This window comes from Labeo rohita, chromosome 22, assembly GCF_022985175.1.
Source record: "Labeo rohita strain BAU-BD-2019 chromosome 22, IGBB_LRoh.1.0, whole genome shotgun sequence".
NCBI lineage: Eukaryota > Metazoa > Chordata > Actinopteri > Cypriniformes > Cyprinidae > Labeo > Labeo rohita.
In genome coordinates this window covers 32,526,100-32,553,933 of record NC_066890.1, presented here as the reverse complement: position 1 = coordinate 32,553,933, position 27,834 = coordinate 32,526,100, and the positions used below count along the sequence as shown (strand labels likewise).

The 27,834-nt window shown below is 31.3% G+C and overlaps 1 protein-coding gene across 4 annotated transcripts in view; it reads right to left on the bottom strand.

Moving 5' to 3' along the window:
• Positions 1–27,834, bottom strand: part of patj (PATJ crumbs cell polarity complex component) — a 154,737-nt gene that overhangs the window by 78,441 nt on the left and 48,462 nt on the right. For 3 of the 4 annotated variants that reach the window (XM_051094264.1, XM_051094263.1, XM_051094266.1), the window contains exons 22-30: positions 25,183–25,491; positions 25,035–25,101; positions 24,851–24,947; positions 23,083–23,160; positions 22,902–22,973; positions 21,519–21,696; positions 21,032–21,142; positions 18,004–18,063; positions 9,668–9,794 (exon numbers count right to left, since the gene is read on the bottom strand). In XM_051094264.1, coding sequence (XP_050950221.1) covers positions 9,668–9,794; positions 18,004–18,063; positions 21,032–21,142; positions 21,519–21,696; positions 22,902–22,973; positions 23,083–23,160; positions 24,851–24,947; positions 25,035–25,101; positions 25,183–25,491 — 1,099 coding nt within the window. The remainder of the gene's footprint in view (positions 1–9,667; positions 9,795–18,003; positions 18,064–21,031; positions 21,143–21,518; positions 21,697–22,901; positions 22,974–23,082; positions 23,161–24,850; positions 24,948–25,034; positions 25,102–25,182; positions 25,492–27,834) is intronic. The other variant, XM_051094265.1, reaches the window with a different exon arrangement.

Sequence of the window (27,834 nt, the reverse complement as noted above, 5' to 3'; positions counted from 1 at the left end):
TTATACCATGGCTATTCTTTAAAACAAACATATATCTATGAATAAGATATATATATCTTATTCATAATTATGTATATTTTATCATTTGATTTACTAATCTATGACTTTTATTGTACAAAAAACTTTTTTAAATAATAATTTTATATTGGTGCCAAATTTTCCATATAACTTTTAACAATTGAATTGAATTTAGTTTTTTATTTTCTATACATATATTTTTAAAACAGAATGGCACTACAATGATTCTGATGTGCCAAAACTTTTACTTGATTTATTAATCTATTATTTGTAGTATACAAAAAATCCCCACATTTTAAAATAATAATTTGCAGTACAATATTAAAATAAATAGCATTATTTTTTATTGGTGCCAAATTTTCCACATTTCTTTATAGTTTAATTAAATTTAGTTATATAATGTAATTTATTATAGAATATTTTATATTTCTTGAATTATTTGCTAAGATATTAAAATGGTACTGTAATGATTTTTTTTGACATACAAAATAAAACAATATTTATAATTTTGATATACATTTAGAAATATATATTTTATATTTGTGTGCTACAAAATATCAAAAAAGTAAAATTAAAATGTAACATTTGGTTTTTATTTGTATTTATTTTTAATTAAAAGAAAAATCTTTAGATTTTTTTAAAAAAAAAATAGTTATTCATATTTTTATTATTACATTTATTTATTATTTAATATTTTTGTTTATACATTTTTAAAAATATATTCTTTTGTCTAATTATTAGATTCATATTTATTTATTTAGTTATTTTTTATTTCTGATTTTGATATACATTTATAAAACCATATTTATAACATTATGTACATAAAACCTCAAAATAAAAAAATATTAAATATTAAGTAACATTAAAAAAAATGGTATTACAATGTTTTTACATGCTAATTTTCATTTTATTGTATACATTAATAAAATTGTACTACATTTTTTGACAAATAAAACCCTCATATGATAAAATCACTGATTTATTTTCTATTAATGTGTAACAAAATTTAACTATAATTTTTTTTTGAATACTGTTATTTTATTATTTATAATTTTTGATACATTAATTTTTTTACTTAGAATTTTCATTATGCATTTTTTTTTATAATTTGTTCTAAAAGTATTTTATATTTTTTTACAATTATTTGCAAAAATATTAAAAGTAAAATAAATATAAAAATGGTACCATGGTGATCTTTCAACATGCTAAATAAAAAAAATATATATAGATATATATATATATATATATATATATATATATATATATATATATATATATATATATATATATAAATAAATAAATGAATGAAAGTAAAATATTAAATTGTTACCACAAAAAGAAAAACACACTCAAATGATGACAGGAAATGATGTCATCACAGTCAATTGGCACTCCGGTCAAAGTAAGGCAGGAGCAGAGGAAAGGTTTCATCCGAAGAGGAAGTGAAATGATTGAGCCATAGGGGTGCCGAGGGAGGACGGCGGCTCTGACAGCGAAGCTTGTATAGTTAGCTGATGTTTGGCAGCAGTCCATTTGAATCCGGCGCATTAAAACACTGACGAGCCGTCCCAGGACACGCTCGGCACAGGCTTCACACAGCATACTGGAGCGCACGGACAGCAGCGCGCATGCGTCGCAACAAACACGCAGCGGGAAGAGCGACGGCCTGCCAAACTCCTGCAATCACTGGAGTTATTAATCATGCAGCAGTAATTACAGCAGGCAGGCGCAGGAAGTGACTGCAGAGGTGTAGTGGCCACTCATGCAGGCACACATCAAGCACACTAGAGGAAAAACGCTGGATTCATCAGAGATCGTGAAGAACGTGAGCTGAGTTGGTGATTAAAAGCAACAGGGTGAGGGCTTTGGGTCTTGTTCGCCCTCTTTATCTTCCCAAAAACTGATAACACTTTGTCATGCAGGTGACAGCAAATGTTAACTTAAAACTAGGTGCTTTTTGACAAAAATATACTTTATATACTTTACAGATAGATAGAATGAAATTATTTTTTGCATAAAAAAAATTATAAATAAAATTAGATTTTTATCAAATATCATAAAATCATTGTAGTAATATTTTAATATTTATTTTTAATAATTATTCAAAACAGAAAATGTTTTAATGCATTACAGCAATTTTCAATACAATATCCAAATAAAAATATTAAAATGGTACAACAATAATTTTCGATATACCAAAAAAAGTCATTTATATTTTTTTGAAGAAATTGATAGTTTAATTTAAAAGATAATTTAATAATAATTTGTAATAATTTAATATAATGTAAAACTAAATTCTAAATTACAGTAATCATTTGCTAACTTATAATACAAATTATAGTAATAATTTGCAATATAATATCCAAATAAAAATATTAAAATGGTCAAATAATTCATGATAATTCAAATAATTTTTGATATGCAAAATACATCTATCTTTTTTTCTTTAAAAGAAATTGATCATTTCATTTAAAAATATTTTAATAAAAATATAAAAAATTAATAATAAATATTTACAGTAGAATATCAAGATACATAGCATTATTTTATACTGGTGGCAAACTATATATTTGTATATATATATACACATTTATATATTTGTATACATATACAAATATATAATTATACATTTAAAAAATATACAAATACATATTTATATTTCTTGTATGTTTTAATTAAAAAATGTAAATAATTCTTGTTTATATTTTCTTCTACATTTATAAAAACTATATTTTATTATTATTTTGTATAATTAATAGGTTACATTATATATTATGTAAAATGATTTGCAATAAAACATTCAAATAAAAATAAATAAACAATAAAAAAAGGTACTATTAAATATATACATATTTATATTTTTGTTTTGTATTTTTAAATAAAAAAATAGAAATAATTCTTATGTATTTATCATTTTTCTTATACATTCATAAAACATATTTTTAAAATTATTTTGTACAATTATTATGCTACATTACATAGTATGGAAAATTATTTGCAACAAAAAATTAAAATAAAAGTAATATTATATAAAAATAAAAAAATGGTACTACAATGACACAACTACACTACTGTTCTACTTAAAATATAACACAAAAAACAAACACTGTAATTGCCAAAACAAATATATAATTTTACATTAATGAATTATACATATTTATTAAATATATACATTTATATGTTTTATTGTATTTTATTATTAAAAATATAAATACTTCTTCTAATTTTCTAATTATTTTTCTTATACATTCCTAAAAATTACATTTTATAATTATTCTGTATAATAGTAGTTTATATTATATAATATACAAAATTATTTGCAATGAAACATCAAAATAAAAATAAATATTAAATAAAATGGTACTACAGTGATTTTTTTTAATCATGCTTTTTTTTATTTTTATACATTAATAAAAAATGTATAATAAATACTTGCCATAAAATATGAAAACAAAAGTAAAGTAGTAAGTAAGAATAATGGCAGGATAAAAATCGCATAAAAAATGTATATGTATATGTATATGTGTATATATATATATATATATATATATATATATATATATATATATATATATATATATATATATATATATATATATATATAATTATTTGCAATAAAACACCAAAATTAATATTAAAATTAACATTAAATATTATAAAATGGTATGACAATGATTTGACATGCTATTTTTTATTTCCTGCATTTATAAAAAAAATAAAAATAAAAATAAAAAAATCAATGCACATCTTTATCTTTATTAATTCTTGTTAATTTCCTGAATTATAGTCATAAGATATGAAAATTGCATTATTTATTATAACTGATGCAACATATAGCCCTCATCTATAATAATAATAATAAAGATGAGTAACAAAATACGGTATTACCACAGTATATTCCCACAATATTATAAAAAATAACAAAGATGTGAGAGACAGAGAAAATTCTTAGAATTTCACTGGCACTAAAAGTAGTCTGTAGTCTGCTGCATTTTCCCTTGAATGCTGATGGCGAACCTTTTAGCCAATCACTTTTAAAAGAGATATGATCTCCCAAGACACCTCGAGTAACACCGTCTGCCAAGTTGGAAAGATGCCCTGCAGGCACTCCTGTTTTTCAGGCCGGTAAACTATGGACGTGATCTCACTTCGCCAGACTTCTGACAATCAACAAACAGTCTAGTCCTACAGTATCTTTCATTTAATTTAAATGAAATTCCATCTAAATAACAATCATCACCTACCACCATTAAACACCTCAAAACAATGTAACATGCATAGATATAAACAAAAGCGAGTCTATAAGGAAGATAAAGCATTTCTAGTCAACCTCACCAAGTGTGATCCATCAAGTCCAGATGATGGACGAAGACCAGAGACTCCCAGACCACAAAAACAAAAGCATTCCTCCAAGGAACCTGTTAAAACCGAAGCTGCCAAAGACAGATTTGAAGAGAAAAATGGGCCTTTTGGCTTCACTGTGGCCATCTTGCGAGTCTTTTATAATTCATCAAGCTGACTGATGCTCTGAACTGAGATAAATAGCCGTTTCAAGGTCCCCGTTTCAACCTCAAACAATAGACGGCCTTCTCCCCTGCCTTCACCGCAGATGCGAACAGATGGCGGCATTCACTCATTCCTAAACGCGTATAAATTTGGTGCAGAAGCAGCGCTGCGGCCAGCATACAATATTGCAAACGCTTACACGAGTTACGCAATAACTTAAAACGCGGATCAGCAAATCCCGACATAAGAGGTCGTCTTATCGCACGTCCTACATTGCAAGGCAAACGCCGCGTAATCCTATTGCGACAAGTTTTAGGCAAAGTTTTTCAGACTGTGTTTATTCAACATTCAATAAATCCGACACAATATTACTCTTATCTTAATCCGCGAGCAGACGTTTTCTTATGTTGAGGGATTATGTAAACTGCTGACTAGGTTGTTTTATAAGCGCTGGAGTGGAAAAAGAAAAACCCCTCTAACTTAAGCCGTTCGGCATGTCGAGGCCTTCGTATTGACAGGGCTGACATATTGACTTCCTTCAATCCATTTCAAGAATTCTTTGATTGGTTTGACAGAAGCAAGATGAGGTAACCTGAAGTAATTTATCACTGACAGACAGGAAAGAAGCGGCGGGACAAACACACACGCTCAAAATTACCTCACTAGAAGACAAGCTTCACAGGTAGAAATGTTCAGGTTGTTATTGAGCTCATCCAAAGTAACTAGAACTGTAAAATTCGTCGAACGTTGTTCTCCAAATGGTGAAGAATGTGGAGTAATAACGAGCTGAAACTAGCAAGTAGCGGCTTGAGAAGTAGCGCTTCACCGAACTTTACATTTAGCTTTACACTGCTTAAAGGAGAAGTCCACTTCCAGAACAATAATTTACAAATAATTTACTCACCCCCCCTTTGTCATCCAATATGTTCATGGCTTTCTGTCTTCAGTCGTAAAGACATTATGGTTTTTGAGGAAAACATTTCAGGATTTTTCTTCATATAATGGACTTCATTGGTGCCCCGATTTTGAACTTCCAAAATGTAGTTTAAATGCAGCTTTAAAGGTCACTAAATGATCCCAGCCGAGGAAGAAGGGTCTTATCTAGCAAAACAATCTGTCATTTTTTTCGAAAAATAAAATTTGTATACTTTAAGTACAAAAGCTCATGTAGCACAGGCTCCGGGATGCGCGTTCTTGAATGATTCTTTCATTTGAACGAATCTTTAATGTGACTCGGAAAGAACGAGTCGTCTCGGGGAGTGATTCGTTCAGTCGCTCATGCACAACATCCTATTAGGTTTTGCACTGGAATTAGTTCACCTGTTTCGAATCTTTGGGTTTTTTGAGTCGTTCGTTCATCTTATGGGGTTTTCACGTGATGAACAAACGACTCGAACCCAAAAACTTGTCAGATAAGAGGTGAGGTGAGCGAATCATAGACTAAAGACCCAGGTAAACAATGAATTAATCTCTTCTGTTTCTTACAGCATTGTAGTTTTGTCTTGTTTGTAGTGTGATTAACGTTTGTAGTAGATGTGCAGTAGATGTGTTAGAGAAGTAACACGTAACATTTTAATTATATTTTGCTCAAATGAATGAAATGACTTGAAAAAAGATTCGTTCATTTTGCTGAACGAGACTCAAAGGTCCGAGTTGGCAAAATGATCCGAACTTCCCATCACTACAACGAATCACGTCTAAGTTCATCATCTGTGTACTCTGGCTCAAAGAGGTAGAGTATAGCAAAAAACTCCATCTTATTTTCTCCTAAAAATAATAGTGTTTGATTTACTTGCACTTTCTTAGTCTATGCGCATTCGCTTTGTAAACACTGGGTCTGTAGTTCTGCCTATGTTCGGCGTGACCTTTCGACATGATTCAATAGTACGTGAATGCGCATCCCAGAACCTGTGCTACACGAGTATACAATTTTTTTTTTTTTTTTTTTTTAAATAACAGGTCGTTTTGCTTGATAAGACCCTTCTTCCTCGGCTGGGATCATTTAAAGCCTTTTGAAGCTGCATTTAAACTACTTTTTGGAAGTTCAAAATCGGGGGCACAATTGAAGTCCATTATATGGAGAAAAATCCTGAAATGTTTTCCTCAAAAACCATTATTTCTTTACAACTGAAGACAGAAAGACATGAACATCTTGGATGACAAGGGGGTGAGAAAATTATTTGTGAATTGTTGTTCTGGAAGTGGACTTCTCCTTTACAAAAAGACATTGTTTTTTACATATTTTGAACTATGGGGAGACACCATTACTTTAGGTGGCAAGGCATTCTGCATCAATGGCGTGAAATGGTTGGACTCGGTGAGCTACTGATGCCACCTGTTGCTATTTTTACCACAACACAACTCAAAAATACCGATAAGATGACCACAGCTACTAAAAAACAGCTTACAGGTGGTGATGGATATATAATACAACGATTTTTACCTATAAGATATCGAGTGAAATCCATGCTGAGAAACTCTTTCAGTGGCTGTGGCTGGCATGACAAGCGTTGGCATGTTTACATCCTGCAAGGATGGCATCTAGCGTTTCTTGTCTCAGTCGTTTGTAGGCTCTTTCAGTAGCTGTGGTTTGCTAAAAAACTCAAAGGCATCAGGGCTAAAGGGGAGAGATTAGGAAATTGTATACATCCACAGACATCTTCCCATTTGTTGTTTCTCTTCTTATCGCTAGGAAAGCAGTGAAGACGTACATCGGTTTTCTTGTTGCCCTTCGACTGAAAATTTCAACCAGAAGCCATACAATGTGGTCACTGTGCGTCTATGTTCATCGCAGGTTCAAGTGTTTTATGTTGTTGGAATCCTTGGCTCATGCCAGACAACACACAGATTCTATATTTTCAGGTATTTCGCATTTTTTAAAAAAACATTTTTTTGTGAACTAGTCCTAGATTTTTTTGCCCAACCAGAACCAGATCAGTGTAAGAAGATTCTCTGGATAGTGAATATTAATAATTATCAAAAGAAAAAGTTGAACTTTCGACTCTTTGTCGCAAAGGGAGGCTAAAATGTTCAAAAGGGCTAAAATGGCTTAGACTTTTAAATAGAATGAGATGTCTTCACCAAAATCACAACACACATGTAAGAGCTCAATCTGAGGTAACATGAAAAAAAAAGTCACAGAGCCTCGCCACTTCGTGGCACTATAAAAAACAAAAAAAAAAAAAAAAAAAAAAAAAAAAACATAAACATAAAAATGGCCATAACTATGCAACCGTTTGTCCTATTGACGTGAAAAGTACGCACACTCTTGGTCCAAAGTGCCACGAGTGGCTATAAGAAAATTTGCACATCTCAAAAAACATGACTGCTATAGGCCGGTGAACTTTGAGCTCCTAGACAAGGTTAACGGAGGTCGATCAAAATGAAACTCTGTAGCTCTAAAGGTCTATGTGAAATTAGAAAGAAATCAGCCACTGGGGGCGACATTTAATTTTTCAAGGGTGTAAATGATTGTACACTGCACATTTTTTCACACATACGCACAATATTCGTATCATATGATGGACCTCTTCATTCCAAACAACTTTGCCTCTAAAACCACTGCTGTCAATCAAATTGTTTGTTAAAGGATTGAGAAAATATAAGAAAACTACTTTTGCGAGCTAGTCCTAGGTTTTTCGCTCAATCTGGGAAAAACCACTGTAGTGCAATTCTCTGGACTCTCGAGGCCAATATTTAACAAAAATGTTAAAATTTACCCTTTGGGAAGTCGGGGTCATTTAGAAAAGGGGCTTGTCCAGTTATACCCAAAAGCCTATAAAGCCTAAATGAAAGCTCAAAGCTTCACCAAACTTGGTGAGCACATGCGACAGGTGATTCTAAACAAGCATTCAAAGTTTTAGGGAGATTGGACCACAGCTGGTACTATAACAGTCATAAACATTTAAAACAACCGTATTTCTATGGTAAATAACCAGGATTTGCCAAAAATGCTTTTTAATCATTGATTTAGGTGGTTACAGGTGTGCTAAATAATATATAATGTCTTTTTTTCATATGTACTTAAATGTCTTAAAAGCTTGAATCCCGGTAATCGCTGCTTGCTTGTTTTTGCAAAAATACATACATTTTATTGTCACAAAAGTGTCACACATACATATACCACTTGTTTTTCACACATTTTCGTCATTTTTAACACTGACACTTTCACACTAGGCGAAATCCAAAAGAAACACTATAAAATACTGAAGAAAAAATACTGGACAAACAATTTCCTGTATGCATTTAATGTACAATTCTATTATTCTGTTATGGGATTCTGTGTTATACATGAAGGTCAGCAGCTTAACCTTGACCAACATGAAAGGTCACATATTTTTCCTTGTAGGGCTCAAACCCTCCTCAATTCAGTTTCCAATCTGGATCTTCCACCACTACACCACACCACCTCAAGTTTAACTGGACGTGACCACTTCATTGGTCCTATCCGACTCACCATCTCCTAAATACTGCACACCTCAATGCAGACTCAATTTCACACTACAAGATTTTACAAGGAAGCGCCCGCCCGATGGCATCCGGGAACAGAGCCAGTCAAAGGGCCGGTGGCGGACAAGAATGAAAAAGAGATTTGGAGACGCCGCGCTGCCTGCATAGCATATTGAGGACCATCAAAGTGGAAAGAGATTAGAGCGGCGGTGTGACGCTGAGAAAGTCTGCCGGCTCAGACTGAGTGCATGAGATCCTGTACCGGGACACCGCAATGGGGCTGCCTTATTGAACGCCTACAGTTTTGTTTAAAACAATACGCTTCCTAAGACACCGGCTATGTTCGGAATAAAATAATAGTGCAATGCTTACTGTGCAATGATAAATGGCGTCCTCTCCATGCCGCATGTTTAATTCAGCAGGTGCGGCCCACTTAGCATAATGGAAATTAATCCATGTCGTATTTAATGCATTGCATTCTAAGACATATAACCTGGAGAAGTGCTGTTATATACTGCACATTACATAACTTTTTACAATTAACTGCACTTAATAATGAAAATGTATTATGCTGTGGTATTCCATGCATACAGTAAATCTGCAGCGTATTCATATAGTATGTGACTCCAAACATAGCCAGTGACGTACGTCAAGGACAGTTTAGCTCAGTGTGGCATTATCAGCAGATTCTCACCTTTAGCTTGCTCCTCATCCTCCCTCTCTTCCTCTTCCTGTTGCTCCTCCTCCTGCACTTGGCTGGGGGGTCTGTAGGGTGGCGGGAGGCGCATGGGTGGAGGGCCACCGGTCTGTCCTGTTTTCTGCTTTAAGAGAAAAGCAAAGAGACTGTGAGAGAGAGTGTAATGCAGCCCACTGTGGAAAGACACCATAAACGATGCAGACAAACAAATAAACACAGATGAATATGAATGAACGCTGCTGGGAAAACTGTAAACAGAAAAAGATGCAATGATTTTAAAGGGATAGTGAACTACAAAATAAAAAGTTTTAATAAAATCTTTTTAATCTTCTTAATTAAACTGTTCATCCAATTCAAAAAAAAAAAAAAAAAAAACAATCCAAAGGATTAATTCGTTCACTAATCAAAATGTTTCTATGATGCTTTTCTATTCAATTTTGGGTGTGCTATTCCTCAAAAGGCAGAGAAAATGCAGAAACCCTAACAACGCATAAATAAGAGAGACTGAAATAGAAGGAGAGAGATGTGAATAATAAAAGCAAGAACAAAGCTGTAACTGGTGGTGAAATTCGGCAATGCGCTATTACGAGAAGTGGTGTCATAAAACAGTCATTGCCGAAGAAAAGCCTCAGGAGATGGACACTGAAATAATTAGCTGGAACGCCACCATTCAAGTTGTTATCAACATCTCAATACAAGGCACTTCAACTCACACTGTTCTACAAGATTCATGAATTATTTACCGTTTGTGCTTGTATTGGACCCCCAAGTGCTTTAAATGCACTTTGACCTAATGGGTCAGTGGTACATCCTTATGTGGTTGTGGTTTTCAGAGTGTTCCACGAATGTCGTCATGTGATTAGTTGAGTGTTCAGAGTAGTTCTTAGAACATCAATACGCAATTTCTAGAGTGTTCCAAGCAGTTTTTAGAATGTTGTCATGCGATTACTAGAGTGTTCTGAGTAGTTTTTAGAATTTCAATAAACGTTTTCAAGAGTGTTCTAAGTAGTTTTTAGCATGCCACAATGTGATTCCTGTGGTACCCACAGTAGTTTTTAGAATATCAATATGCAATTTCTAGAATGCTTTGAGTAGTTTTAAGCATGTTTCTGTGTGATTTCGAGAGTGGGCAGAGTAGTTTTTTTAGAATGTTGACATGCAATTACTGGTGTTCCGGGTAGTTTTTAGATCATCAATATGCAATTTCTAGTGTTTTTTGAGCAGTTTTTAACATGTTTTGTCATGTGATTACTAGAGTGTTCTGAGTAGTTTTTAGTACATCGTCATGCGATTACTAGAGTGTTTCGAGTAGTTCTTAGAACATCAATATGCGAATTCTGGAGTGCTCCAAGTAGTTTTACAATGTTGTCATGCAATTACTAGTGTTCTGAGTAGTTTTTCAAACATCGACATGCAATTTCTAGAGTGCTTTGAGTAGTTTTTAGCAAGTTTCCATGCAATTTCGTGAGTGTTTTCTGCGTAGTTTTTAGAACGTTGTCATGCACCGAGAAGTTTTTAGTATATTGTCATGCGATTACTAAAGTGTTTTGAGTAGTTCTAAGAACATTAATATCCAAATTCTCCTGAGTGCTCCAAGTAGTTTTAGTATGTTATCATGCAATTACTAGTGTTCTGAGTAGTTTTTAGAACATTGATATGCAATTTCTAGAGTGCTTTGAGGCACGTTTCCATGCAATTTCGTGAGTGTTTTCTAAATAGTTTTTAGAATGTCGTCATGCGATTACTAGAGCATTCAGAGTAGTTTTCAGCATGTCTCCATGCAATTTCTAGAATGTTCTGAATAGTTTTTAAAACGTCGTCATGCACTGAGCGGTTTTTAGAACATCAATTTGTGAGTTCTAGGGAGTTCCGCATAGTTTTTAGAATGTCGTCATGCGATTACTACAGTGTTCAGAGTAGTTCTTAAAACAGAAATATGTGATTTCAAGAGAGTTCTGAGTAGTCTTTAGAATGTCGTTACGCGATTACTAGTGTGTCCCAAGTCATTTTTACAACAAAAATAAGCGATTTTTAGTAGTTTTTAGAATATCAATAAATTCTAGAGGGCTTTGAGTAGTTTTTAAGCATGTCTCCATGTGATTTTGAGAGTGTTCTGAGTAGTTTTTAGAATGTTGTCATGCGATTACATAGTATTTTACATAGTATTTCTTAGAACAGAAATATGTGATTTTAAGAGTGTTCTGAGTAGTTTTTAGAATGTCGTTATGCAATTACTAGAGTGTCCCAAGTCATTTTTACAACATCAGTAAGCGATTCTTAGTAATTTTTAGAATATCAACAAATTCTAGAGTGCTTTGAGTAGTTTTTTTAGCATGTTTCCATGTGATTTTGAGTGTTCTGAGTAGTTTTTAGAATGTCGCCATGCGATTACTAGTGTTTTGTGTCGTTTTCAGAACATCAATATGCAGTTTCTAGAGTGTTCTGAGTAGTTTTTAGAACGTTGTAATGCAATTACATAGTATTTTACATAGTATTTCTTAGAACAGAAATATGTGATTTCAAGAGTGTTCTGAGTAGTGTTTAGAATGTTATGTGATTACTAGAGAGTTCTGAGTAGTTTTTAGAATGTCGTCATGCGATTACTAGTGTGTCCCAAGTCATTTTTACAACATAAATAAGCGATTTTTAGTAGTTTTTTATCAATATCAATAAATTCATGTGATTTTGAGTGTTCTGAATAGTTTTGAGTAGTTTCTAGCATGTTTCCATGTGATTTTGAGTGTTCTGAATAGTATTTTACATTTTTAGAATGATTTCAAGAGTGTTCTGAGTAGTTTTTAGAATGTCGTCATGCGATTACTAGTGTGTCCCAAGTCATTTTTACAACATCAATAAGCGATTATTAGTAATTTTTAGAATATCAACAAATTCTAGAGTGCTTTGAGTAGTTTTCTAGCATGTTTCCATGTGATTTTGAGAGAGTTCTGAGTAGTTTTTAGAATGTCGTCATGCGATTACTAGTGTGTCCCAAGTCATTTTTACAATAAAAATAAGTGATTTTTAGCAGTTTTTAGAATATCAATAAATTCTAGAGTGGTCTGAGTAGTTTTTAAGCATGTCTTCATGTGATTTTGAGAGTGTTCTGAGTAGTTTTTAGAACGTTGTCATGTGATTACTAGTGTTTTGAGTAGTTTTCAAAACATCAGTATGCAGTTTCTAGAGTGTTCTGAGTAGTTTTTAGAATTTCGTCAAGCACAAAGTAATTTTTAGAACATCAATATGCGAGTTCTAGAGAGTTTTGAGTAGTTTTTAGAACGTTGTCACACGATTACTAGAGTGTTCCGAATAGTTCTTAAAACAAGAGTTCCTAGGTGTCCTGCAAAGTTTAGCTCCAACCCCACTTAGACACACCTGAACCTAATCAGGCTCTTACTAGGCACACTAGAAACTTCCAGGCAGGTGTGTTGGGGAAAGTTGGAGCTAAACTCCGCAGGACACCGGCCCTCCAGGACCGAGTTTGGGCACCGAGTGTTCAGAGTAGTTTTTTGAACATTGTCATGCGATTACTAGAGTGTTCTAAGTAATTTTTAGAAGATCAATATGCTGTTTCTAGAGTGTTTTTAATAGTTTTCAGAACATTAATATGCGATTTCTGGAGTGTTGAGTAGTTTTTAGCATGTCTCAATGTGATTTCTAGAGTGTATTCCGAGTAGTTTCTAGAACATCAATATGCAATTTCTAGAGTGTTCCGAGAAGCTTTAAGAATATCAATATGCAATATCCTGATACGTGTTCCTGATAGTTTTTAGCATGTCTCAATGGGATTTCTAGAGTGTTTAGGGTAATTTTTAAGAATGTTGTCATGTGATTACTGGGTAGTTCTGGGTAGTTTTTAGAAAGTCGTCATGCAATTACTAGAGTGTACCGAGTACTTACCATATGTGTAATATATGCATTCAATGTGCGTTTTCCAGTAGTTTTTAGCATGTCACCATATGATTTCTAGGGTATTCTGAGTAGTTTTGGGAGCATCAAAATGTGATTCTACAGTGCTCTGAATAGTTTTTAGCCTGCTGCTACACAATTTCTAAAGTGTTCTGAGTTATTGTTTAGCATGTTGCTGTGCAATGTCTATGGTGTTCCAAGTTGTTTCTAGCACATTGGTTGTTCGGATTAAGTTTTAGCACGTCGCTACACAATTTCAAGAAAATTCTGAGTAGTTTAACACTGAAGGTTTGGGGGATATGTTTAACAATGCACTGAACACACATGCTAAATAACACATTTGACCAGCGACAACAGTGTCTAATCAAGACTAAGCATCTGTCAACAGAGCTGCAGCTTTAGTAGCTCACATTAGCTGCCTCTATCAGTTCTATTAGCATTAATCAGCGTTTAGCGGCGCTTACAGAAGGATGCCGTAATGTTTCACTGCTCCTGAGAGCCACACTTGCTGCTGATTAATACCTAATGAATGATAGAAAAACAATATGTATGGAGAAAGACCGCTAATGTGTACAAGAGATGAGAATACAGGAATTAGCGATCAGAGCTCATTTTTCTATGTTCGCAAACAAACAATTTAGCACACAATATGTGGAAAAAGATTGTTGATAACTCACTGTAACAGTTAATTCTTCTATCTAGTCTGTTCCTGTTCCCTTTTCAAAGCTAAATTTTTATTTTCTTTCCAAAAGTACCAGCAGAAATAGAAAGCAGCACAAGTTTTTCTTCAGATATACGAGCTGAAATGTTAATTAAATTTGCAGGGTGTAATTAGAGGGCCCCATATTCTGATTGCGGTGAATAATCACGTAGCCCCGGGAGCTGAATGCAACTAATGGATGAAGGAGCAATTAGGCAAATTACCGTCATTTCAAATTAATTGCTAGATAAAACAGTTTTAATCAAAATACAGCGACACCAGAGGTATCTAGAAGATTTAAAATCAGGATTCTTCACCAGGTCTCTTGGGAAGAGACACCATTTCTCAGAAACATAGGCTTGCTTATGCACATTTGTCCTCTTTTCTTTGATTTTCTCTCTTGATTCTGGCACAATCTGTTACAACGAGGGTTGTAACAGATTGTGATGGGTTGTGCTTTGATGTGAGCGCAAACCAACCATAGACACTTACACTAGTGGACACACAGACATCTTGAAACAGACCCATAATAAATACAGCATTCAGCTTCTTTGCAAAGAGACCCAGATTGTGATCATTACAGGCAGCTGGGACCTAATAATGGATCATTACGGACACTGCAGTTCCAGTGAGAATCATATTGCAGTGAATGCTGCTGATTTGAGCTCTAGCACAGACGGCCAATATTATGTATTCAAATGCAAAATATGGTCTAGAAGTCTTATATTGAAATGAATACTAAAAATACCTTTTGTGTACTATTTTATTCTAATAAAAATACTAAATATACTAAATAAAAACACTAAAAATACTAAACAAAAAACAGGACTAGCAATATTGCATATATTTCTCATGTAATTATTTTTTTAAATGTTTAAAATGTGAGTGAGCAAGTAAATAAGTATGAAATTAAATTAAAATAAATAAAGTAAATTATTTAAAAATAATATAGAATTAAAAATAAACAAATAAATATTTAAAAACTATAGAAAATCTATATTAAAAATCAAATGAAAATAAAATATATATATATATATATATATATATATATATATATATATATATATATATATATATATATGTAATACAGTCTTGCTAGTTGTTATTTTATTTAGCTCATTATTTTAAATAATTACACTACATCAACACCCTTTGTTGTTATATCTATCATTTTATGCACTGAGATAAAATGGGGAACAGAGTCTGAGACCACACTGGAAATCTAGCACTCAAAGTCTAAATTAAGCCTGAAAATAATGTTTTTGAAATTCTGATATTTGTGCTGTCAAATCGATTAATTGTGATTAAATGCGATCAATCACGATTAATCACATTTAAAATAAACGGCTGTTTTCATACATGTTTGTACTGTGTATGTTTATTTGTATCTATAAGCATACACATATATGTATATATTAAGAAATTAACAAACTTTTATTTTGGATGCAATTAATCGATTTGACATCACAAAAAAATGTATTTAAAATTGTATTAATGTAATGATACAATAAAAGTAAGAGCTTAATTGGGTTAATTTTTTATTTTATCACTTTTAAATTACACACACTAAATTAACAGCTCTGTTTGCAATATATTTATTTATAATTACTATTAATAAATACATATGATTATTTGTTATCAGTCTATGCACTGATAAAAAAAAAAACAGGGTACAGAAGTGTGAGACCACACTAAAAATCTAGCATTAAAAATCTAAATTAAGCATGAAATAAAGGTTTTTGAAATTTTGATGTAATATAATTTGTCAACAAAAAAAAAAAATTGTGCTGTCAAATCAATTAATCGCGATTAATCGCATCCAAAATACATGTTTGAGTTTACGTGTGTTTGTACTGTGCATATTTATATGTATAGATAAACATACACACATACATGTATATATTTACGAATGAAAATTTTATTATGTAAACACAAACTTTATTTTGGATGTGATTAATCACGATTCATCAATTTGACAGCACTAAAAAAGAAAAAAATTAACTATAAATAAAAATTCTATTAATATAAATGACACAATATAATTAAAAGATTAATTGGGTTCATTTTCATTTAATCACCTATAAATAATTAAACACACTAAATTAACAGTTTTACCTGCAATGTCTATCAGTTTATGTACTGATATAAAATGGGGTGCAGCAGTCAGACCACACTAAAAATCTAGCATTCAAAATCTAAATTAGGCCTAAAAACATGTTTGTTTGTTTTTTTTAAATTCTGATATAAATATAAAAAAAATTTGTACTGTCAGATCGAGTAATCATGATTAATCATAATTAATGCACATATTATACATGTATATATATTAAAAAAAATAAAATAAAATAAATAAAAAATAAAAAATAAAATATATATATATATATATATATATATATATATATATATATATATATATATATATATATATATAATACTATATATAATAATATTATATATATATATATATATATATATATAATACTATATATAATAATATATATATATATATATATATATATATATTTATATTATGTAAACAAACTTTTATTTTGGATGCAATTAATCATGATTAATCGATTTCACAGGACTAAATAAAAACTGTTTAATATTTAATATTGTAATAATATAATGATACAATTATATTATATAATATAATTATATAGAATATAATTAAGAGCTTAATTGAGTTTTTTTATTTCATCACTTTTAAATAATTACATTACTAAATGAACAGCTCTGGTTGAAGCATATTTATATAATTATATAAAATTATATTAATAAATACATATGATTATTTGTTATCAGTTTATGCACCAATATAACATGGGGTACAGCAGTCTGAGACCACACTAAAAATCCAGCATTTAAAATCTAAATTAGTTTCAAAATTCTCTTTTAATTTATTTTAAAAATGAGTGCTGTCAAATCGATTAATTGTGATTAATCGCATCCAAAATAAAAGTTTGTGTTTACATGTGTTCGTACAGTGTATTTTTGTGTGTATATAAACATACAAACATACATGTATATATTTAAGAAATTAAATTTTATCATGTAAAAAAACTTTTAGTTTGGAATGCAATTAATCGTGATTAATCGATTTGACAGCACTAAAAAAAAACTAAACTTATTTAAAATTGCATTTATATAATGATACAATAAAATGAAGAGATTATTTGGGTTCATTTTCATTTAACGATATAAAATGGGTTACAGAAATTCGAGCGCGCACTGAAAATCTAGCATTCAAAAATCTACATAAAGCCTAAAAATAAGGTCTTTGAAATTCTAATATCATTTAATTAAAAAATTAGTGGTTAAACCGATTAATCGCATCAAAAATTAAAGTTTGTTTAAATACGTGTTTGTGCTGTGTATATTTACATGTATATATATATATATATATATATATATATATAAGCATACAGACATACATGTATATATTTAAGAAACAAAATTTTATTATGCAAACACAAACTTTTATTCTGAACGCGATTAATCGCGATTAATCGATTTGACAGCACTAAAATCTAAACTATTATTAAAAATTAATTATACAATAAAATTAAGAGAATAATTTGGTTAATTTAAATAACTACACACACTAAATTAACTTTAGTAGCAGCATCTGTCAGTATATGTATTCTCACAGGATTTGAGTTGAAAAGCCTAGAGTTGAAGGTGAAAGAGCGACAACTCATGGGTGAGCTTGTGACTTGTAACTCACCTGGGCGGCTTTCCTCTTAGCCTTGTGCTGTCTAATGCTGGGGGCCGTCACTGAAGCAGGCTGCGAACACACACACACACACACACACACAGACAGTCAGCTTCATGGATAACAAACCCAGACACATCAGCTCAAGAGATTTGTGTGTTCCCAGACTGGGGCTGAGAGCGAACAAAATCAATTATCTCAGACAGAGAAAGACATCAATCATTGACATCCCGTTAGTGTCGCTATTACTATTGAAAGCGTCCAATCAGGAGGAATTAGCACACGGGACATCCTCCGTTTGTATGGACGCTGAGGTCGAAATACCCGACCTGCGGGTGATCTGACCGAAGGCCAGAAAAATCATTAAGTTATATGAAACAACAGCTCTGCTCGCCGGTGCACAAGATGCGACCGCAGCCTTAGGGTCGACACAGACAGGTTCAAGATGTGCTTCTAGCCTCAAATTACACAGATCCTTAATAAGGATGGTGCTGGAGGCCTGTATGCTGCTCTCTGACCACAATATTGTGAGGCATAATCATCCAGTAGGTTTTTAAGTAATGCATAATTCCAATTCACTTTCAGGCGCACTTACTATATTCAACTTGTTTTATTATTTACACATTAAGTGATAGAAAAACATATCGGACAAGCCATTAGTCAATAACTGGCTGCGAATTAGTCGATGAATTTGCTAATGGATAATAAACTAATTTTGAGAATTACGTAATTTGAGTACACATTAAGTAAAATGAATGTGCATTTTGCAAATGTTTTTTTTATTTTCATATTCATTTTAAATAATTATTTCTTAATTAATATATGCATATTATTCGTACACATTTTTTTTACATGTATTATTTACACATATAAAATTACAATTATTATAAATGTATAAATTATAATAAAATATTATGAAATTTACATATTACTATTAGGGTTTACAATTTATAACCGATGTTTTTGTAATATGAGTAAATATTATATATACACATCCACAACAACTTCTTAAAAGTTGCATTGCATATATACATAATAAATATAATATGTAAAAATAATGTACATTTTGCGAACTTAATTTTGAAATAAATTTTATATAATTACAAATAATAAACATGATTGTTATAACTAATACATGTATTATTTATACATTTTATTACAAAAATTAAATATTACTATTACAGTTTAAAAATTTATCAAAGACTGAATGTCAAGTTTTTTTGTAAATTTTAAGTAATCTGAGTTAATAAATATACAGATGAATATACATGATTTGTATATTATATAAATAAACACACAAATGATTATTAATATTAATTACCATAATGATAACTTACACAACATATATAATAAATTACATGTCGTATAATATTAGAATATGTGAAGTGAATGTACATTTCATTGTCATATGCATTTTATATAATTACTATTAATAAATATATATAATTATTTGTTATATCTATTACATGTATTACTTATGCATTTCTATAAATTCATTATGAAATTTAGATATTACTATTAAAAAAAGTATCAAAAACCTTTTCAATGGAAAATAAATCCATTCATACATACACATATACATAAATTACTTACAATTGACAAATATAATTTTATTAAACAAATCATTATATATATATATATATATATATATATATATATATATATATATATATATATATATATATATATATATATAGAATATATGTAGAATATTTTATAAATATATATACATATTATAATTATTAATTATTATAACAACTTATTACAATATCTTAGTGTTTAATTACAATATATAATTGTTCAAATACTACAACGTTAAATATATGTACAATCTTATATATACATAAATATATTTCAAAATATTAAGCATTTTATATAACCTACTAATAATAAACACACATGATTATTAAATGTAACTATTAAATGTAATATTTAAACATTTATAATAATTTTACTAGAAAATTTAAATATAACTAAGGTTTAATTTAGCATATACAACGTATATAATACATAATGTTTTTGTGAATTTTAAGCAATTTGAGTAAATATAAATATACACTACTTGTATAATATTATAGAACAAAATATATATATATATATATATATATATATATATATATATATATATATATATATATGTTTACATATATATTCACAATTATTATAAGTATTATAATGATAACAATATCTAAATGTTTTAAAATATTACAATTTTAAATTTATGTACAATATTACATACATGCATAAACATAACATTAATATAATATTGTTATTTATACAAACACACAATGCATATATATAATAAACACGTTAATTTATTACAATACATTAAATGTATATATTTACGCAATTTTATTACATTATCTAAACTATGATTTAGCATTTAGAAAAGTTCTAACAGTTTCAGTAATTTGCGCAATTACTATTAATAAACACATATTTATAAAATCATAATTTGATTACAGTATCCAGCTAGCACTATAACATCTTAAATGTTATAATTATTATGATATTAATTCTAACAATATTAATTATACATAAGACTGCATATAATATTATTAAAATGTGTAGAATCCTATTACGATGATTTATTATTACAGTTACTTCCAGGGGCGTCTTTTTGACATTTTTATTAACTGTGAAAGAGCAGAGATAACAGGAAACGACAGGTGCATGAGAACACAACACAGGATGATTTCCAACCTGAATCTGTTCTTGTTGTGCTTTTTTTATGCAAAGATTCAAGAACTACAATATCAAGAAGCACATTATGGAAAAATACCAGCCACCACAAGCAATCAAGCAAGCGCTAGACCTATAAAGGCAGAGGTACGGCAGGAAGTGGCTGAAGAGTGCAGCGTCATTTACCAGCCCTGAGTGGATTTAATATTGTTGAACTGGAAATGAATTGGCCCCATTTTCATAAATGAGAGCACTCAAGCATAAACGGGTGGGGGTGGGGGGTGGGTTGCTCCTATCTGAGGTGCACAGAGGCAGGAGATGATGGTGTTTTAAATGGAGTTTGAAATGGCAGGTTTACCCGTGGAGTGGAGGACAGGCTCTGCACGATGAAGACCACAGGACTGGACGCCGCTTTGATAGCCTGTACTGCCTCCTCATGGCTGGCGTTCTGCAAATCCACTCCACAAACCTATTTATCACAGAGGACGGAGGAAAAAAAAGAGAGGACAGAGGGAGGAGAAAGAGATAAGAGAGGATTTAAAGGGAACTTGACCTTAAAAGCAGGATTTTCTTAATTATTTTGCAAAACACAGGTTTAGTGAGACTATAATGTCACAACCATGTACACATAATAAAGAGGTCATTTACATATTGTTAACATAATGTATAGTAGCAAAAGTAGTGGAAACTCAATTCAAACATTCAGGGATAAATAATGAAAGGCACAGATTAAGGCCCCTTTAAAATAGCTAGGAAGCAAAAAAAGACCAGAATATTAATGTCAACAGATAAAGCAGCTATATTAAGAGCAAATGTGTCTGAAGGTGTGTGTGTGACTCTCAGACCTGTAAGATCTTGTCTCCTGTTTTAAGGGCACCCGTGCGTCCAGCTGGGCTGTCTGGCAGCACCTGTTTGATGAAAATGCCCTTCAGTTCTTCTCCGTTCTTCAGCCTCTTAATAACGGTGCGGCCGCCCACTATGCTGATACCCAGAGACTCCTGCGGCTCTGGCCACACCTCCACTCTGAGACCAAAAGTAAATACATGAATGAATGAACGAATGAATAAATTCAACACATTTATTGTTAATTAGCATTCTACTATTAGTTCCACTATTTATTATCTCTGATACAAAAACATCAAATCAGCATATCACTTCCTGTCCCTATTAAGGTCAGCTGAGCTACATTAACAGATAAATAAAATAAAATTAAATTAAATTAAATAAAATTAAATAAAATAAAAAAAAAATGGGATAAAAGAGCAGTGGTTATTTGATTTATTTGATTTTGAGTTACATTAACAGATTAAAATAAAATAAAATAAAATAAAATAAAATAAAATCTGCATTTTAATTTCTGAATTTGTTTGTGCTTACAAGGCGATCTACAATAATCAGCCCATCACTTCCGGTCAGCTGAGCTACATTAACAGATAAAATAAAATAAAATTAAATTAAATTAAATTAATATAAATTGCTTTTTTTTTATTTCTCATCTACAATTTTAATAATGCTAATAATAATTTATGAAATTGATAAAATGAATAATATAATATAATGGAAAAAGAAAAGCAGGGGCTTTTTTGATTTATTAATTTTGATTAAATAAGCACATCACCTCCTGTACTTATTAAGGTCAGCTGGACTACATTAACAGATAAACAAAATGAAATACAATAAAATAAAATACCTTAAAAAATATTAAATAAATATAAATATAAATCGCATTTTCATTTCCAAATGTTTCATGCTTAAAAGGTGACCTATAATAATAATAATAATAATAATAATAATAATAATAATAATAATAATAATAATAATAATAATAACAATAATAAATAATTATAAATTAATACATTTACAATAATAATAAAATTCTTTTGATTTTAACAACCTGTCAATAAACATTTGATTCATCATTTACTTATTAGAAGTCCTATCACCTTTCTTTATAACATATATATAGAATAAGAATTCTAAAAGAATATTTGTAACTTATTTTAACCAGTTATTTATGGATGTCAGGTCATTTTTGAAAATAACAACATGAATATAAAATAAATATTAAAATACTATACCATGAAAAATCTACTGTGTTTATGCTTTTTACTGTAGAAAGGCTTCAGTTACTTTTTCAAAGTTACTTAATTTTTGTTACTAATTAGTTACTTTCTGTCCACAGAAGAGTTTTGATCCACCCATATACTCAAAATTTTTTCGTGTTTTACCTGCGTGGTGCACCCCAGTGACTGAACGCAGGCGTCTCTTCACCTTCTCCCTCCTCTCTTTCAGGCAGATCACTGTTGACAATATATTTACTGTATAGTTATAAAAACAACCATCAGTCCTAAATTTACCATCAAATTCTAAAATATCCATGACTAGTATTGCCAAAAAGTCCAGCGCTACCTGTGGTCTTCTCTGACTGAACCAGTAGCCCCCTGGTTTCTTCTCTTCCTGCTGCGAGAGGAAGTGCGCTGTGCAGATCTGTAGAGAAATCAAGCACACAAATCCCTCATTGATGTATTACAATCACAGAGTCAGCCTTGGTCACACTGAATCAGACTCACTAGGTTTACGCAGAATCACATTCACATTAATCATCTCAGATCTGCGTTCACAAAAGCAAGTGAAATTATTACTTAAATATTTCAGTTGATTAAACAGCATGAACAAACGAATTGCACTGTAATATCAGGAAAGAATAAAGTATGATTAATAATGGGTAAAGAAGAATAGAGGAATTCAAAGTCATCCAACAGACTGATTTCATTTAAAATCGCTGATACAAAAATATAAAATCAACTTCCTGTTCCTATTAAAATCAACTGAGCTACACAAACAGAGCTAAAACATACAACTAGAACAATATTATTATTATTATATAGTGTGTTGAGCTATAGAAATTAAACAGAAGATGCTCTATAATACAAATAATAATGAAACATTAATAAATCGTAAATTACATTTATTAAAGAAAATTTCAGTGTTAAAGTATATTATTTAGTCAAACTAAAATAAATAATTATACTAATAGCTACTGAGGTATTGATGTCATTTAATTGAATATATATATATATATATATATATATATATAAAAAATGTTTTAATTAAAATAAAATTATAATATATATATATATATATATATATATATATATAACATATTATATATATATATAAAATGTTTTAATTGTGTGTGTGTGTATTTATATATATATATATATATATATATATACATGTGTGTGTGTGTATTTATATATAATTATAAATAATATATATATACATATACATACATATATATATACACACAAATTATTCTTTCTATTTTAATTATATTTTTTAATTACATTAATTCAATAAAATGTATATTTTAATTCAAATTTATAAATAATATAAATAACAATAATATAATACACATAATAATAAACATCTAATTTATTTTATATTTATTTTCAAAAACATGTATGTGCACAAACCAAAAAGGAGTCTCTCATACACACACGCACACACACACAAATTTTCTATTAGACTGTTGTCATAAACAGCTGGTCGAGTCTCAGCTGCATTTCACACCAATTTGACACCTTTCATTGTGTTGTTCATAAAGCTGTTTTATATCCGTTTATCACTTTTCATCAATTTCCCTACAACACCTGGGTTATAGCGCGGTGTTAGCGCAAATTTTCATAATGAACTCATTTTCATAATTAAGATAAGCATGATTGTTGTCTAATACTTGTAACACATCAAAAAGCATAAATCTCTAAACTAAGACTAACACCAAAAACTGCTTAATTTTAATATCTTAAGATATTTACATCTTCCAGTTTTGTAACTGCCCTTGTTAATATCATCTAAGCACCACATTTGTCCAGCAGGTGGCGTTATAGATCTATCAGAAAACATTATCATGGTAATTAAAATTCCACACAGAGCACCAATCTGAATAAAAACAAGCAGCAAAAATTTATTTAATAAGTCATAAGGACTTTACTTTGTGCATTTGCCGGCAGAGAGATGTTTTTAAAAAGTTGTCACTTGCTATTTGCATGTGTGCTTATAAAACTAAACCGACGATTAGAACATGGTCATTAGTTTGTAAACAAGCTAGTTGAGTCACCGATAGAGACACGTGTGTGTGTGTGTGAGAGTGTGTTTATTGCAGACGGAGACTCACTCAGTGTCGGTGTCGGTCAAGGTAAGCTCTGAGCCTTCGTTTCTGGAGTCAGAGTCCGCCTCGCTGTCTGCAGCCTCTATCCACGTGTCAGACTGACCTGAGAACACATGTAAAAATGTCAAACTGCAAACAACGACAGTATATTAATACTAAAACAAGCCTTGTTTTAAAGACAAACACTCACTGAGGGGAATTTGCGGGAGCTGCATCTTCTCGAAGCTTGTGGAAAGCTCATTTTCCAACTCTATAAACTGAACAACAAAATACTTCAATACACCCCATTAAAGAAATTATATCTTGAATATTCTTAATAAAAAATACTAATTTAAAACCTGTTCTTGTGTATCAGGTTCAGAGTTGAACTGGTAGGGGCTGGATGCTGTTGGTTCTTCCCAGGAGCGAGTCTTCTCACTCCAGTATGAAGGCAGACTGTCGCCCTTGACCTTGGAGATCTCTTGATCCATCATGGTGTCCATCTCTTGCTCTTCATCATCTTTATCTTCATCTACAGCCATCTCTCGCTCCAGGCCGGGCAGGAGGTCAACGGTGGTGAGGGGAGAGGCGTAACGAGGCTCAGCGTCCAGGATAAGCTCTGGTTCCTCATCCAGATCGTCAGATGAGACAGAGCCGCTTCCAAAGTCCTACACATCCAGAAAATCATTTTTCATCTTAAATTTTAGGCTGTTTATCACACAAAGCTAAGAGAATGTCAGAAGAGCCATTTTATGGTGCATTTTCAAGCTTGTTAGTATAAATCCACCATTTTTATATCAAAAAGAGCAGCTTGAACATTCTGCTAAACATCTACTTTAGTGGTTCACAAAAAAGTAAGTCAGAATTTAATCAACAGAAGTAGACAAGAATTTGCATTTTTAGGTCAAATATTCTTTAAACTGCACATTGATAACAGTATATAAACTGATTTTTGTGGAATTTGACTCTGCAACTTCCTAGTAACCAATCCAAAATTTTGAAGCACGAGGTCACATCAACCAAAAACAAGTTAAAAAGTTCAAATTTATATCAAAAGTGCTAAATTGCATTCTTTAGTCAAAAACAAAAACTTAATCTAAGCTTGCTAAATTGTTCATATTTATATAATTTGTGCTTAAAATTGTGCTTAAAAATAGCCCAAGAGTTTAACTAAACTCAGTCTAGACTTGTTAAAATGTCACTCAAAAAGTCACCTTTAGTTGATTCTTGGCAAACTAGCCCAAGAGTTTAACTAAACTCAGTCTAGACTTGTTCAAATGTCATCCCAAAATGCCACCTTTTCTTGATTCTTAGCAAACTAGCCTAAAAGTTTAACTAAACTCAGTCTAGACTTGTTAAAATGTCACTCAAAAATGTCACCTTTAGTTGATTCTCAGCAAACTATCCCAAGAGTTTAACTTATCTCGGACTAAGCTTGTTAAAATATTCATATTTATATAATTGTGCTCAAAAATTTAATTTTTAGTTGATTCTTAGCAAACTAGCCCAAGAGATAAACTAAACTCAGTCTAAACTTATAATTTGTGTTTAGTTGATTCTTAGCTAATTAGTCCAAGAGTTTAACTAAACTCAGACTAAACGTGTTAAAATATTCATACTTGTATAATTTGTGCTAAAAAAGTCACCTTTAGTTGACTGAGTTTAACCAAACTAAACTAATCTAAACTTGTTCACATTTACATAGTTCATGCTCAAAATGTCATCTTCAGTTGATTCTTAGCAAAGTAGTCCAAGAGATTAACTAAACTCAGCCTAAACTTGTTCAAATGTTTATATTTACGTAATTCATGCTCAAAACGGTCACCTTTAGTTGGTTATTTGCAAACTAGTTCAAGAGTTTAACTAAACCTAGTCTAAACCTGTTAAAATGTTCATATTTATATAATTTGTGCTTGAAAAAAATGTCACCTTTAGTTGATTGTTAAACTAGCCCAAGAGTTTAAGTAAACTCAGTTTAAACTTGTTAAAATGTCACTCAAAAAGGTCACCTTTAGTTGATTCTTAGCAAACTAGCCCAAGAGTTTAACTAAACTGAGTCTAAACTTGTTCAAATGTTCACATTCATATAATTCACGCTCAAATATGTCATCTTCAGTTGATTTTTAGCAAACTAGCCTAAGAGTTGAACTAAATTCATTCCAAACTTGTGCAAAATTCCTATTAAGCCACACTTTGATAGTAGTTTAGAAATTAATTCTTGAGGGATTTAAACCCACAAACTCTGGCAACAAACCTAAATCTTGAACCACAAGGCTACATCTACCAAATAGAAGCTAAAATTATTTCAAAAGCGCTCAAAAAGTGCTGTATTGAACTCAGCCCAAATCTGTTCAACTTTCATTTTTCAAGTCGTTTCCCCCCCATACCGAAACTCCTGAAAGCCTATGCAACTTTATACCCCTTTTTAACATTCCTCCCCCCTAAATCATCCGCTAACAGAAACGTCTGATGTTGGAGTGGGCGTGGAGGGTAGAGACATCTCACCTCCTGTCTGTCTGCTGCATACAAAGCAGCTCTTTCTATCCCTGCAACAGGGTGCCGGAGCTTGTCCTCCTCTCCCTCTTCCACACACTTACGGATCATAAGAGCTGAAAGCGCACTTTTCCCCCGCGTCGCTCCAACAAGCCGACTCAGCGCCTTTCTTGCTCGTCCCCCCCAACCCTTGCAGAGAGCAGAACCAATTTGCCATGAAAAATGTGCCGAGTCTAAAATCTTAATGGCGCAATTAGTCTCGTTTTGAGTAGATTTACGGCAGCACTTGACTCGGCCGCCTCAATTACATCTTTGCTAAAATTCAAGGATAATACGGTACATTTCAAAGGCCCATAGAGGGGGTCATGCATCACCTCCAAAAAGATCCCTCTCATGAGGCTCGCTCATTTGTTCCTCTTTTTCCTCGCTCATCTTCTTTTGCTCGCGCTCTTTTTCTTTCTCGCTCCAGCTCATGCTCTCTTTGTTAATAACAACTGTAGTTGGGTTCCTTTGCTACA